General features: G+C 51.7%; 2 protein-coding genes across 2 annotated transcripts in view; both read right to left on the bottom strand.

Moving 5' to 3' along the window:
* NUP214 (nucleoporin 214) overlaps positions 1-2,654 on the bottom strand; it is a 101,496-nt gene extending 98,842 nt beyond the window's left edge. Inside the window, 2 exon segments of the mRNA XM_077768400.1 lie at positions 250-445; positions 2,526-2,654. Coding sequence (XP_077624526.1) covers positions 250-445; positions 2,526-2,570 — 241 coding nt within the window. The 5' untranslated portion in view covers positions 2,571-2,654.
* A 3,785-nt stretch (positions 2,655-6,439) lies between these two features.
* The window catches only part of AIF1L (allograft inflammatory factor 1 like), a 12,827-nt gene continuing 5,506 nt past the window's right edge, over positions 6,440-13,760 (bottom strand). Inside the window, exons 3-5 of the mRNA XM_077768399.1 lie at positions 12,779-12,820; positions 9,515-9,677; positions 6,440-6,534 (exon numbers count right to left, since the gene is read on the bottom strand). Of these exons, the coding sequence (XP_077624525.1) occupies positions 6,447-6,534; positions 9,515-9,677; positions 12,779-12,812 (285 nt within the window). The 5' untranslated portion in view covers positions 12,813-12,820 and the 3' untranslated portion in view covers positions 6,440-6,446. The remainder of the gene's footprint in view (positions 6,535-9,514; positions 9,678-12,778; positions 12,821-13,760) is intronic.

The following is a 13,760-nucleotide window of genomic DNA, read 5'->3' as shown; positions in this document are numbered from 1 at the left end:
CAAAAATAAAAGCATGGCAGAATGGTAAATTCTTCTGGCCTCTGAGCTCAGAGGAGCGACTCCCTAAAAGAGAAATCCAAAGGACCAAAGAGAACCACAAAGGTTTCCTGCCTAGAACAACTTCTTCTTGAGGGGGTCGACCTGAAGACTAACAGCCGTTGTGACTGTAATACTAGAATGATTTCTTGGGAAGGAAGCTACCTCACTATCCCCCCCTTTCTATGACACAACAAAGAATAAGAAACTTACCTATCTTATTGGGATCGTCACCAGGTTTATTTTGAATGAGAAGATTTTTGGTGGGAAAAATCTGCAGCCCACTGGCTCCACCAGCAAAGACCAGGCCATACTTGTTGGACACGGCTAGCAGACTCAAGCGCTCCTTGGGCAACTCCTCGGGGGAGTCAAAGATTCTCACCTTCTTCAGGGCTCGAAACTGAAAATCCTGTTGTGAAGGATGAAACCAAGATCAATTCAGGGGAGAAAGATATCCCATTATATTCCAACAGCGCTAATTCCAGCACAACCTAGCGGTATGTGGTCCCTGGCATAGCTTATCAATGTTTACTGAATGGAAAAAAGTTTTAAACTCTTTCATGAAGCCTTCCTTAACTACCCAACTCTCACGCTGATCTTTTCCTTTGCTGAACTTGTTTCCTGTCCTAACCACCACAGGTGTGCACTTGATTATTCATAATCTCGTCCTACTTCCTGGTAGGAACTGTCCCATGACCCAGAGGAGTGCTTAGTAAACTGCTGTGAAGTATCGAAAGCATCGTCCAACTGCGCTGTTCACCAGAACTGCTGGTGCAACTAGGCAAACATAGCCACGGAAATAATGACCATGGAAAAGGATGGGTATGGTCGACCTCTTAACATGCAAGACCTATTAACGTACCTAGCTGTCAGGAAGGCATCCAAACACAAGTCCAAAGCCCTTAACACAGGCTGTGAGGCCAGGCCTGGCCCATCTGCCTCTGCAGCCTCCACGTGACTCCCCCAGTGCGCCACGACTTGTACAAGACCCATGGCCACCTCTGCCCTCCACCAATTCCGTTTCGGGCCATCTGCATGCTCCCTAGCACTCCAGGGCCTGGGAGCCTTCCCCAACCTCCTGCCAATGCCTGGCTCACCCAGTCTTCCACGGACTGACTGACATGCCTTCAATGACAATTTTCAGTGGGCACCACCCCCCGGTACGGATTCCGTAGGTTTACCAATCACTGTGAAGTTCTACCAGATATGTTACTTTTTTTCTTAAACTCCAGATCCAACTGAAGTCGAAGCTTTGGTAAAAAGACCAGGAACCCCCTTTTGCTTATGTTCCTAAAGGGTAAAAAGCCAAAGACAGCCTTTCTCCGCTTTCATTTTTGGACACTTATGGTGTTTTGTACAGGATCCCTAACACGCTCCGCATACGAGTTTCCTTAGATTTGTGTTTATGTGTAGGTGCTAAAAGATTCATGGAAATACTCTTAATTCCAAATGAGTCTGCGTCCAGAAAAATCACAGCTTTCCAGATGAGGTGAACTTTTCAGTATTTTCGTAATTCTCATCCTGAGAATCCTAAAACTCCTAGTTGAGGCATGGTCAGGTGGGTGTGGAGAGCCCACACAGGAAGGCTTTCCTTCTGGTATAATCAGTAACTCCGAGGGATCCTCTCCTAAGTCTGTAGTTGTGAAACCTATTTTTCCTTCTGGCCCAGCATAGCTGAGAAATCAGCACGCTCTCGTTGGGTGGCTCCCCTGCGCCCTCTCGCCCCCGCGACATTCGCGGGGGGTGGGGGTGGGGATTCACTCCTCTACACACGCGGTGGGTTACCACTCCCTAAACGCATTTCAGTGGCCTCGTCGATCGCCTAAAAGCTTCCTGCAACTTACTTACAACCGTCATTTGGATCACACGCCCCTCTTTAGTTTCCTGACTTTACGCTGATTTCCAGTACCAAAATAACCCTTCCGTGTCGCCACAGGGTTTGTGGAAGAGGGGCTGAACGCCGGCTCTGCGTGAAGCAAGCCGGCACCACTTCACCAAAGGAGCGCAGTGCAAGTGAAGAGAGGGTCTTAAAAAATAAACAACAAAAACAACCACCTAGACTTCAGCCCCTCGGTCAAATGCTGACTCTGGGTAAGTTCCTTCCCCAGTCTCCATGTGCTTCTTTTTATTCACAACTACGCGTGGGGTTGCCGCGCCGATTATTAATTACCACGGTGTCCGGCACACAGCGCACGCTCAATAAACAGCAGTTATTACCACGACTCTGACCACCCCCATGAAAGTGACTAGGAAGTCACTAGGGTAACTCAAGTGGCGCGCACAACTCCAACGAGGGACGGGAAAACGGATTCGGTGGGGCTATCACGCCGGTGGCACGGCCGCCTGCTCCAGGAGAACTGGGACCGCGGTAACACGTTCAAGCGGGAGGCGGGAAGCGGGACAGCCGGCCCCCGCGCTTCGGCGTTCAGCGGGGCTCCAGGGCGTCGCCGGGACTCAGGAAGGGAGGGAGGCCCCGGCCAGTCTCTGACCTTCATCTCCCGCTCGGGAATCATCGTATCCATCTCGTCTCCCATCGCGCCACCCCTCTGTTGGTCCAAGCAGCCGCCGCTGCCGCCCGCGGCCTTGCCCTCACAACCCAGGCCGCTCCGAGGCCAACTTCCTTCCCTCACGGCGCGCTGTGCTCCGCAGACTCCGCACTTCCGGCGCGCTTTGGTGACGTCACCAGGCCGCGGTGTGTCCGAGGAGACTGAAGACCTTCCGAAGTCGCGCGCTCTACTGGCCGCCGTCTCCTATTGGCCGACGAGGAGGGCGTGGCCCCAGGGCTGACGCGCCTGCGCCCTGAAAGCACCCAGGTCCCGCCCCCGGCGTCGAGAGTGTAGCAGGCTGTGCCTTTGAGTCTCTGTGGTTGCGAGGCGCTTGCTCGAGCTCCTTTGCTCCCTGTGCCGCTGAGACCTCACAGTGACGCTGGGGTGTAGGTGGTCACTAACGGTCCCCGAGTGAGAGGAGTTAGGAACCTGACAAATGTTTCCAGGGGGCAGTTCTTGAGAGAGCCTTTGGCGTGGAGGAAAAGAGGTTCGGAAAGTGGGTGGGCGGGGCCGCGGAGGACTCTTCCGGCCGAAACGAGGTGGGGGGAAAGGGCACCAAAGATCAGCTTTGCGCCTTTCAGGGTAATCGTTTCCCGAGCAAGAGCCTGGAAACTGCGCAAAAACTCTTTGGATGTGTTATGTAACGTCCAACACATCCTAGTCACGGAGGGGTGTATTGTTGCCATGTAATCGATGAGAAGTTTAGGAAATCCCCCAGTGCCCCTCAGAAAGCGGTGAAGGCAGGATTCGAATTCAGCTTGTCCGGATATGTCGATGGATGACTATTACGCCGTCCTACGTACGGCTGTTTGTTTTGGAATTATAAATAACATTCTTAATCTGGAGCCTAGGGGGTAACTCCGGGGTTGGGGCCGTCATTTTCTGCCGCTTTACTGTTTGGTTTTCGGCAAGATTGTTTATCTTCTCCAAGGCTGCTTCTCATTTTAAAAACAAGGATAACATAACAGACCTTGTCTCGTGGAGCTGTTGCGAGGAGTAAATAAAGTTCGGCATTTAACAAGAGCCGGGCACACAGGTCACATCCATTCGAGCTGTTACTATATTAGCTAGCTCCTGAATTTGCTGAGCCTAGCTGTCCCCAAAATACACAAATCAAGACATTGATAAGTTTATCTGTTTTATTTCTAGTCCGTGGAGATGACATCCAGCACCACACACACTTACATGCGTACACACACGCGCACACACGCACACTTCATCCACCTGAACTTGCCCGGCAATCTCCTTCCTTTTGAGTCACAGGGACAAAGCCACACCTGGCAGCCCCCAAGTTGCTGGTTGCATTAGTTAGATTTGGTCTTTCAGAAAAAAGACAGCTGAAGTTCTAAGAAGCTGAGTTCTTAGCCAGAAAAGTAAGTTCTAGAGCCAATAGCCACAATCTGAAATACAAACACACACCCCCTGTCCAGGGACCACTTTTGAACACTTTGTTGGAACTGGTGGTGTTTCCCAGGATGCTCCCCACCCAATGAGAGAACTTTCTTTCCTGCCCTTTCCAGAAGCTGGGGACACACCTACTTGCTTCCCTCCCTTAAAGGCGAGTAAACTGTGGAACCTACTAAATAGTAAGCCTGATTACTTCTGCTCTCTTCTCTTTAGCCAAGAACAGTTACACGGACTATAATGGGTAGTTAAGGAAGGTATTATCTTGCTCAAAGGTCTCAGCCTGTCCCAGAGAAGAGAGGCCAGTGGGGAGGGTTGGGGACAGGCAGTTGTTCATCCAATGATCTAGGGGGTGGGGGTGGGAGGGCAGAGGAGGTGTTGGTGAGTGAGATTTTACATTTGCCGGGAGAACTGTTTTTGCTGGGGTTTAAACTTCAACTAGGCTTGTGCATTTGAGGCAGCTCCTTAGGCTGAAGATCAGCCAGTCATGGCCAAATAATCTTGCTCCTGAACTGGTTGAGACCAGTGGATTAACCCAACCGGGCATTTCCCCATCCCCTACCTGCTCCCCCACACCCCAGGCTGCTCAAGGGCAGCTCCTTGGGCCCTGACTGTGGATCACTAAGGAGCTGCAGGGAGCCCACATTGGCTCCCACCTCCAACAGCACCCAGACATTTCCACTTAAGGATTGGTGGGGACTTCTCCAAGACCCTCGTTCAGTCTTGGGCCCAGGATTGCAGTGTAGTCCCTGAATAGTCCCCTCTTTCTTAACATTCACCTCACTGGTCGTTGTCTGGTGAGGTGTCCATTCTAGGAGTCTGTCCATTTCACATCTGGTTTCTTAGCTCTTGGCCCATAGCAGGTGTTTAATAGATATGTTCAATGGATGGACCCATCTAAGTCCTGCGTGGGTGGTATAAGGGACTCCAGAACAGATCGGGTCGAGGCTGGGGTCCCTGCTCAGCCAAGATGGGGCTGAGTGTGACACTTCCCTGCATGAGTTCTGAGAAATGGCTTGGCAGAGTAGCTCTAGGGAAGGCAGAACTGCAGAGTGGCTTGGCTCTCACCCAAACCCTGGTGTTGACCTGGAGGCACTGGAGAGGGTGAGTCCTGGCCCAGGTCCTTCCTCAATTGTTGACCTAGATTTCCCCTCCCTGCACCTTCTCTTGTTTGCCCCACGGAGTGAGACAGCCCATAGCAGAGATGAGGCATTGGGCACGGCCTCTGAACACCTGAGTTCCAGTCCAGACTTCCGTCTCCCGGTCAACCCCTTGGCAAGGCACTTAATCCCTGTGAGCACCACAGTTTTCTCGCCTGTGAAATGAGAGGTCTGCTCCGGCTAACCTACAGAGCGGATCAGGGCTCTAAAACCCTGGGTGTCCATCATAAGGGACCCCGATCCAATCCCCAAGCTCAAGGTTTTGGGATGGTGTGGTGGATTAGAAGACAGGCATGTGTCAGGACAAAGTGGGGAGGCTTAAAGCTTATAATAGGTGGTCAATAAATTATCTGTTGAATGGAGTACGTGAGGGCATGAATGAATGAGTGAATGAATGAATGAATGAATGGTGTGGGTAAGGTGGTAAGGAGAACACAGTCAGGTTTCAAGCAGGTTGGGATCAGAAAGGCAACCTTCAATTTCTCAGCTCTTGGCTTACTAGTGGGGCTGACTTTTCGCCATGCGCACTCTATTCCTCCTTTTCCCATCCCGCTGCTCTCAGCATCCTCCCCAAAAAGTGACATCAGACTGAACTGACACCCCTCCTGAGGCCCCCTCGCCTCCCTTCTACCCCCAAAGCCCTCTGCTGCTCCAGCAAAGGAGAAGGACAAGCAAAGACTGCACTTTCCCTCTGAGCTGCCCGTAAAGGCAGGGCTGCAGGCAAGGCCTGAGGATTCCTTCTGGAACCTTCTGGAAGGGCTCAGATTGCCAAGCCCCTCTCTCCTGCTCTCCCTTCTGTCACCTTCCTGAGGAGGAGTGTGGACTAAGGCGGTGATGGATCAGCTGGGGAGATGGGACACTGAGTGGCCACGCCCTAGACAACTTAAGAGCTCGGAGCCACGGAGCTGTCTGAAGATACCCTTGTTCCTACTCTAGGGTCTTCTGAGAGTGGGCTGTGGTCCTCGCCAGGGTCAGGCCAGCAAGCCTGGACTTAGCTCCAAGACCCTGGAAGGATGGGCTACGCCAACTCCAAACATAAGGACCACAACCTTCCCGCCCTGGCCCTGCCCCCTCCACGTTATGGTTTGACGTCAGCCCTTCTGCACAGGGAACGGGGAAGGAGGGAAGAACAAGAGGGCACGAAGGCTCAGAACTCCCCGACCCAGAGCCCCTTTAAGGCAGATAAGTTGTGCTTTGCAAAGGGATCACCGGTTCTGCTGATTAAAAAATAAACAGACGCACAACGACCACGCAAAACAAAGAAGACAAATCACAATGAGTCAAGAAGGGNAGGGGGTGCTCAGGGCAGGCTGGCAATGTCTCTCTCTGGAGGGGGACCAACTGGCCTGGGGCTGCTCTCGTTGGCTTTTCCTTCGAACATCATGACTCTGGTTTGGAGATGGAGAGAAAACAAACAGGATTAGGATTCCTTCCCTCATCCAGGGAAAGATCATCCCAGCCCTCAAGTCTGCAGGATCCTCAGTATCCATTTTCCTTGCATCTATTCTCAAGTGGGACCTTCTCTAAGGGGCTGCTAGCCTCTTTTCACAGAAGAGAAAACCGAGGTGCAGAGATCTCTGTATTCTAAGCCACGCGTCTTCCCCTAAACACGCTGCCTGAAGAAGGCAGAGCGAGGCTGGGCCATGGCACTGCTCACAACCCCTTCAGATCTTCAAAAAACCTCCCAAGCCTTTAGGGATAACATCTAGGAGGGGCACCTGAGTGGCTCAGTCGTTTAAGCATCCAATTTTGGCTCAGGTCATGATCTCGCGGTTCATGAGTTCAAGCCCTGAGTCTGGATCCTGTTTCAGATTCTGTGTGTGTGTGTGTCTCTCGGCCCCTCCCCTGCTCATGGCTTTGTCTGACTGTCTGTGTCTCTCTCTTTCTCAAAAATAAATAAATTTTTTAAATTAAAAAACATAGTAGGGGCGCCTGGGTGGCTTAGTCGGTTAAGCGTCCGACTTTCGTTTGGGTCATGATCTCGTGGTTTGTGGGTTCGAGCCCCGCGTCGGGCTCTGTGCTGACTGCCAGCTCGGAGCCTGGAGCCTGTTTCAGAGTCTGTGACTCCCTCTCTCTCTGACCCTCCCCTGCTCATGCGGTCTCTCTCTCCCTCTCCTAGAAATAAATAGAAAACATTAAAAAAAATAAAACAACAAAAATTTAAATAAATAAATAAGTAAGTAAGTAAGTAAATAAATAAAATAGTAACATCTAGGAAGGAGAGGGTAGGGGTTCTGAATGTAGCCTCTGGACGGGAACAGCCTGATTGGAATCCCAGCCCTATTACTACCCAGCTGGGGACGCAAGAAAGATACCCAACCCCACCGATGCTCAGTGTTTCCATTTGGAAGTAAGGATGCCAAAAGCGGCAATGTCCTGGAGCAGTTTCAAGGATCAGGGCCCCTCTCCACCTGCACGCACTCCTTGGGTGGGCTCTTTGTGTCCCCTGGCTTTAAATCCCATCCAAAGGGCAATAGCTTCCCTCTGAGTTCCAGATTTGCACATCCACCCCCCTCCTTCACCCTTCCCCTTGGATGCCTAAAGGACACTCCCAAGTTAACCCAATCAAAACTCAATCCTTTTTTAAAAAATGTCTTATGTTTATCTTTGAAAGGGCGGGAGGGTCAGAGAGAGAGGGAGACACAGAATCCGAAGCAGATCCAGGCTCCAAGCTGTCAGCACAGAGCCCGACGCAGGGCTCGAACCCACGAACCGTGAGATCATGACCTGAGCCGAAGTCGGACGCTTAACCGACTGAGCCACCCAGGCGCCCCAAGCGTCTGGCTCTTGATATTGGCTCAGGTCGTGATCTTGAGGTTGTGGGATCAAAACCTGCACCCAGCTTTGTGCTGAGTGTGGAGCCTGCTTGGGATTCTCTTTCCCTCTCTCTGTCCCTCCCCCACTCATTCTCTTTCTCTCTCTCTCTCTCAAGAAATAAATAAATAAACATTAAAAAAAAAAAGTCAGCCTCTAGCTTAGAGTCACCCAAAGGCATCCCTCCACATTAGTGCCAAATGCTAAGTGGGACCATGACCTACAAGGCCGTGTCACCTGGCCTCTGCCCATCTCCTTCACTCACTGCACTCACTGATGGCCAGATACACTAGCTTTTTCCTTTGAGCACACAAGCACGGTTCTGCCTCAGGACCCTTGCACTTGCTGTTTCCTCTGCCTGGAATGCTTTTCCCCAGATCGTCACATGGCTCATCTCTTCGCATCTCCCTCCCTCAGGGCTCTGGTCAAAAGCTGCCTTCTCAGTGAGATCCTCCCTGTCCACCACGCCATCCCTCTCTGTTCCCCTCATCCACTCTGTTTTTCTCCGTACTACACCATTGCACTCTGGTGTTTTGGCTTTTTCAGGGTTTTGAATTTGTTTTTGTCTGTCTCTTGTCATTAGAATGTAAGCTCCGTGAGCCAGCAATTCATGAGTCCCCAGCACCTAGAATAATTCTTCATATGTAGTTGGTGCTCAATCAATATTTGCAAAATTAATAAATGACCAGTCTAAGGAGTCACCGGGTAGATCAGTACCTGGCACGCAGTAAATGCATGGAATCTTAGGTGCTGCTTCCCAAGAACATCAGTCCTCCTGTGGCTGTCATCTGGCCTCACATGTGATGGTGGTCTAACCTTGATGGCTTCCCTGCCACATCCCACCCCACACTTAAACTCTGCACCCTGACCTGTGGGCTCATGAGCAGTCAGTCCTTCAGCCTCCCTGGGCCTCAACCTCCCCCTTCGGAACAAATGAGCTAGGTATAGTTTACGTTTGTACATTCACTATAAGGGACTCCCCAGAAATCTCTCTGCAGCATTTTGGCTACCACGTACTGGGTGGTTGCCATCAGCCAGGTACTGGGCTGGAGCCATCAGATGTGTTATCTCATTGGCCCTCAGGACGGTACTTCCCACCGGATACTTACTATCCCCTCTCTCTTACAAAGGAAGAAACCGAGACTTGGGGATCTAAAGGGATTTCCCCGGGGTCAGTTCGGGAGCAAGTAACGAGCATCGAGATTTGAACCCCGCTTCCCTTTGAAGCCGGTGGTTAACTATATTATGCTCTCAACAATCCCATAGGGTAGTAGAATCACTTTACAAACGAGGAAACCAAGGCTCGGAAGGCTTCATAGTAGATTTATCATCGCCATCACCACCACAGTTGCTACTTACTGAATGCTGATTCTACAGGAAGTTCTGCTACAGGCTAACTTTACCTTTAAGGTACATGTTAATGGGACTATTTGACAGACAAAAGAAATCACGTTCAGAGAAACTGAGAATCTGGTCCAGTACCTCACACAAGGGATCCCCTCCGTGCAACTGACTTTGCCTTCAGGGGCCCTAGGAGAGGCGGGAGGTACTCACAGCTTGAGCACAGCCGACCTCTTCCCCAACATCATGTTCACAAAGTCACGGTAGGAGATGGTGTCGCTGACCCCACCCGTCACCTCCGAGATCATCTTTTTCATCTCCAGGTGGGTCTTGGGGACCCCGAGCTTCTCCATCATCCTCTTTAAAGACATCAGGTCTGCCGGAGGAAAAAGCAGATCTGCTAAGTGGGGACAGGCTGTGNCATCAGTCAATGCCTTTCTCCTCTGGGGTGAGTGAGCCCATCACACCCTCCCTGCTCTCTTTGGAAATAGGACAGACTTCGAGAGTCCGACAGACTTGGGTTGGAATCCAGCTCTGCTCTTCCTGGCTGTGGGACCTGGGGCAAACTACCCAACCTCTCTGAAACTCCACTCTCATGGGTTGAGGGGATCATTGGGAAGAACGACGCGCGAGAAGGACCCGGCACAAAGCAGGTGTTCGGTAACAGAGCCGCTATTCTTTACTCTGTCGCGTCCGCTGACCCCTCCAAGGTGAGGGTGAGCTTCGGCTCCCCGGGAAGTCACTGCCCAGCACAGTGGGGTCAGGGGGTTGACTTGACCCCAGGCACGGAAAGTCACTCCGTGGGGTGCCCGGTGGCAGCTTCTCTCTACCTGCCACTCCCACCCGGAAGTCCTAGGGTTCCGCCTCCCTGGCAGGGGGAGGATGCCAAAAATATCCTGCAGAGCAGGAAAACAAACAAAAGAATAAAATTCAAGAAAAACAAGGGAGGCACCAAAAAGTCACTGCCCTCTGCAAAATCGCTGCCCTGACCAACCGGCTCCCAAGGTCACAGGCAATTTCCTTCAGATTGTTCTGTGAACAATGGGTTGGCAAAGGATGGAGGGAGAGAGGTGGGGCAGGGGGTCAATGTTAGGGCCAGGGGAGTGGTTCGCCAGCTCACCCCAGGGCAGGCAGGAGGGATGCCAGACCTCTAGATGCCGGGATGTCCAGGGCATTTCAAAGAACGCTGGGCAGCAGTCGGCGGGGAAAAGTGAAAGGTCTCCCACATTCAGCTGCCCAGACTCTGAATTGGCAAGATCTTTCTGGAAGGCAATTTGGCAAGACGCTTCAAAAGCCTTTGACCCAGAATGTCTAATTCCTGAGGTTTACTCTAAAGAAATAATCGGTGATGTGGACAAAAATTTATGTACAAAGATGCTCTTCACAGGATTTTTAAAAGTAGGTAAAATTTGGGGCCCCTGGGTGGCTCAGTCACTTAAGTGTCCCACTTTGGCTCAGGTCATGATCTCGCGATTTGTGAGTTCGAGCCCCGACATCAGGCTCTGTGCTGACAGCTCGGAGCCTGGAGCCTGCTCCCGATTCTGTCTCCCTCTCCCTCTGCCCCTCCCTCACTTGGCCTCTCTTTCCCTCTTTCTCTCAAAAATAAATAGACCTTTTTAAAAAAGTGGTTAAAATTAGAAATTGTCTAAATGGGCAATACTAAGGCATTGGCCGAATAAATTATAGTCCTTTTCCGCAAGAAAATATTATGCAGCCATTAATTATAATTTCAAAAGAAAAGTTAATCATATGTCAAAATACCCACACTATATTATTTTTTGAAAAAATGAGATTGTAAAAGGGGTACAAAATAGCGATTCTAAAAGGGTACAAAATAGCATTTGTGATTAGAACAAAGGATGGAAGGATATAAACCAAAAAGTTTATAGCAGTTATTTCTGGGAGGTAGGATTGTAAGTGACCTATTTTTGTCTTTCTATGCTACTAAATTTTCTAAAATTTTTATGATTAAAATGCATTCATTTGATAACTCCAATTTTTTTAAGTTTACTTATTTATTTTGAGAGACAGCATGATCAGGGGAGGGACAGAGAGAGAGGAAGAGAGAGTCCCAAGCAGCCTCCACACCATCACCGCAGAGCCTGACACAGGACTCCATCTCACAAATCCTGAGATCGTGACCTGAGCCAAAACCAAGAGTCAGAGGCTTAACTGACTGAGCCACCCAGGCACCCCTCCCCCCACCTTTTTTTTTCTAAAGAAAAATAAAGGATAAAAACATTTTAAAAAGAGAAGGAGTCTGGGGCGCCTGGGTGGCTTAGTTGGTTAAGCATCCGACTTTCGCTTGGGTCATGATCTCACGGTTCGTGGGTTCGAGCCCCGCGTCGGGCTCTGTGCTGACTGCCAGCTCAGAGCCTGGAGCCTGTTTCAGTCTGTGTCTCCCTCTCTCTCTGACCCTCCCCTGCTCACACTGTATCTCTCTCTCTCTCTCCTGGAAATAAATAAAAAACATTAAAAAAATTTTTTTAAATAAATAAATAAATAAAAAGAGAAGGAGTCAAGGCAGAGGAGGGGCAGAAACACCAGCCGCAGCAGCAGCAGCACTAAGCTCAGGGCAAAACGGAGGAAGGAAGCCAGTTTGAGAAACAAAGGCTGGGATCTGCACCCTGGGCCTGCCACTTAGCCATCCCATGCCCCAAGCAAGTCAGTCACCCTGCTGGGCCTCAATTTCCTCATCTGTAAAATGGGGCTAAATTGAGCCGGCCTTGACTATGTCATAGCACTACTAGTGAAGGTCAAGATATGGTCTTGGGGGCGCCTGGGCAGCTCAGTCGGTTAAACCTCTGACTTCGGCTCAGGTCATGATCTCACGGTTCATGGGTTCGAGCCCTGTGTCAGGCTCTGTGCTGACAGCTCAGAGCCTGCAGCCTGTTTTGGATTCTGTGTCTCCATCTCTGTGACCCTGCCATGTTCACGCTCTCTCTCTCCCCCAGAAATAAATAAAACATTAAAAAAATTTTTTTAAAAGACATGGTCTTGAACTTGAGTGCCACAGGACAGGTGTTTGTCACCCCCGACATCTGGGCCTCACAATACAATAAAGATCTGCTGGAGGGCGGGAAGCAAGGCACACAGAGCATGGTGTCTAATGCAGGACAGTATACAAACTCAAGGGCAAAGGAATGGCCAGCCTCCTGGACCGGGGCGTCCACAGCCTACACATCTCCAGCCCCGGATGGCCATGAAACCCTCTACCCTGGTTTCCGCACAGCACCTGGCGCAGGAGGCTGAAGCGTGAGCAGGGATGTGGGGGGCGGGGGAGAGCAGCCAGGAGTCGGGGGCAGTGGATCTGGGGTAGAAGGCAGCCAGGCTTAAGGCCAGCTTGTCGGCCTGGCCCACGGGGAAGCTTCCGTGTGTGCCCCTCCCCCACACGTGGGTCAGTGGGGCTCTCTGGACCCTCCTCCCCTCCACCCACCGAACAGCCTCCTCCCCAAGCACACCCGAGGCCCCACTTACCAATCTCACCCTCATTGTTCAGGTCAAACTCCATGTACTTCTCTGGAAATCACAGAGCAAGAGCTGGCATTAGCCAGGGTCACCCCCGGAGGGTCCCAGGGACTCCCCTGAGGGAGCCCACACCATCCACCTCACCCGACTCGGGATCTTGATGGGAGTCCTGTCATCTCAGCCATCGTCTCTGGAGAGAGTGCTCTCCCTGCCTGCACCCCTCTCCCACAGGCGCCACAGAGGAAGGGGCTGGGGGCCACTCTGACCCCCTGCTGAGGGGGACAGCTGCTTCCTCCCGGGTCCCCACCAGCCTGCGCTGGCTGCATCTGAATCATACCGGCAACAAACTGACTCGAATAGATTCCCAGAGCCTGAGAGACGGCTCCAGTGGGTTTGGGAAGGGTGGGGAGGGGGTGGGAATTAGTACGGTTTTAGAGCATCTCAGGTGATTCTGATGAGCACTCAGGTGTGGGAACACCCGATTTAAGGCATCCCTGTGGTTCTGAAGCTTTTGAGGGGCGGGGTGCTGGGCATCACTGAGAATCTGATGCTCTCCCAAGAGAAACGCCCTGAACCTACCCTTGACCCAAAGTGGCACAAACAGCGTCCGGGGGTACACAGACCCTCCCCGAAACCTCTCCTACAGACCTTGAGTTAAGCCTCCCTGATCAAGAGGTCCCGGTAATCTCCAACAGCAGGGGAGGATACTTGGAGCAATGAGCTTGGTACCTTCTAACAAGGGCAGTGTGTGTCCCTGGGCAGGTCGCCCCCGCCGCAAAAGTGCAGGGCCCTCAGGGTCTATTTTGCACTGAACAGCCAGCATGAGAAGCCCAAGGTCTTCCTGGAAGGTCCCCGTGGCCTTCATGGGCGCCTGCCCTCCAGCCTCTCGGCCGCCTCTCCCTCCCTCACCTCTGCTCCACTCCCACTGGGCCTGCGGCCTCTGGGCCATCGCCATCACCACCCCCACCCCCCCCCCCCGCCGCTCTGCCTG

The sequence above is a fragment of the Crocuta crocuta genome, unplaced genomic scaffold (assembly GCF_008692635.1).
Source record: "Crocuta crocuta isolate KB4526 unplaced genomic scaffold, BGI_CrCroc_1.0 scaffold35, whole genome shotgun sequence".
Taxonomy (NCBI): Eukaryota; Metazoa; Chordata; class Mammalia; order Carnivora; family Hyaenidae; genus Crocuta; species Crocuta crocuta.
Note: the sequence above shows the minus strand (reverse complement) of the source record. Positions and strands in the feature narration are given on the sequence as shown.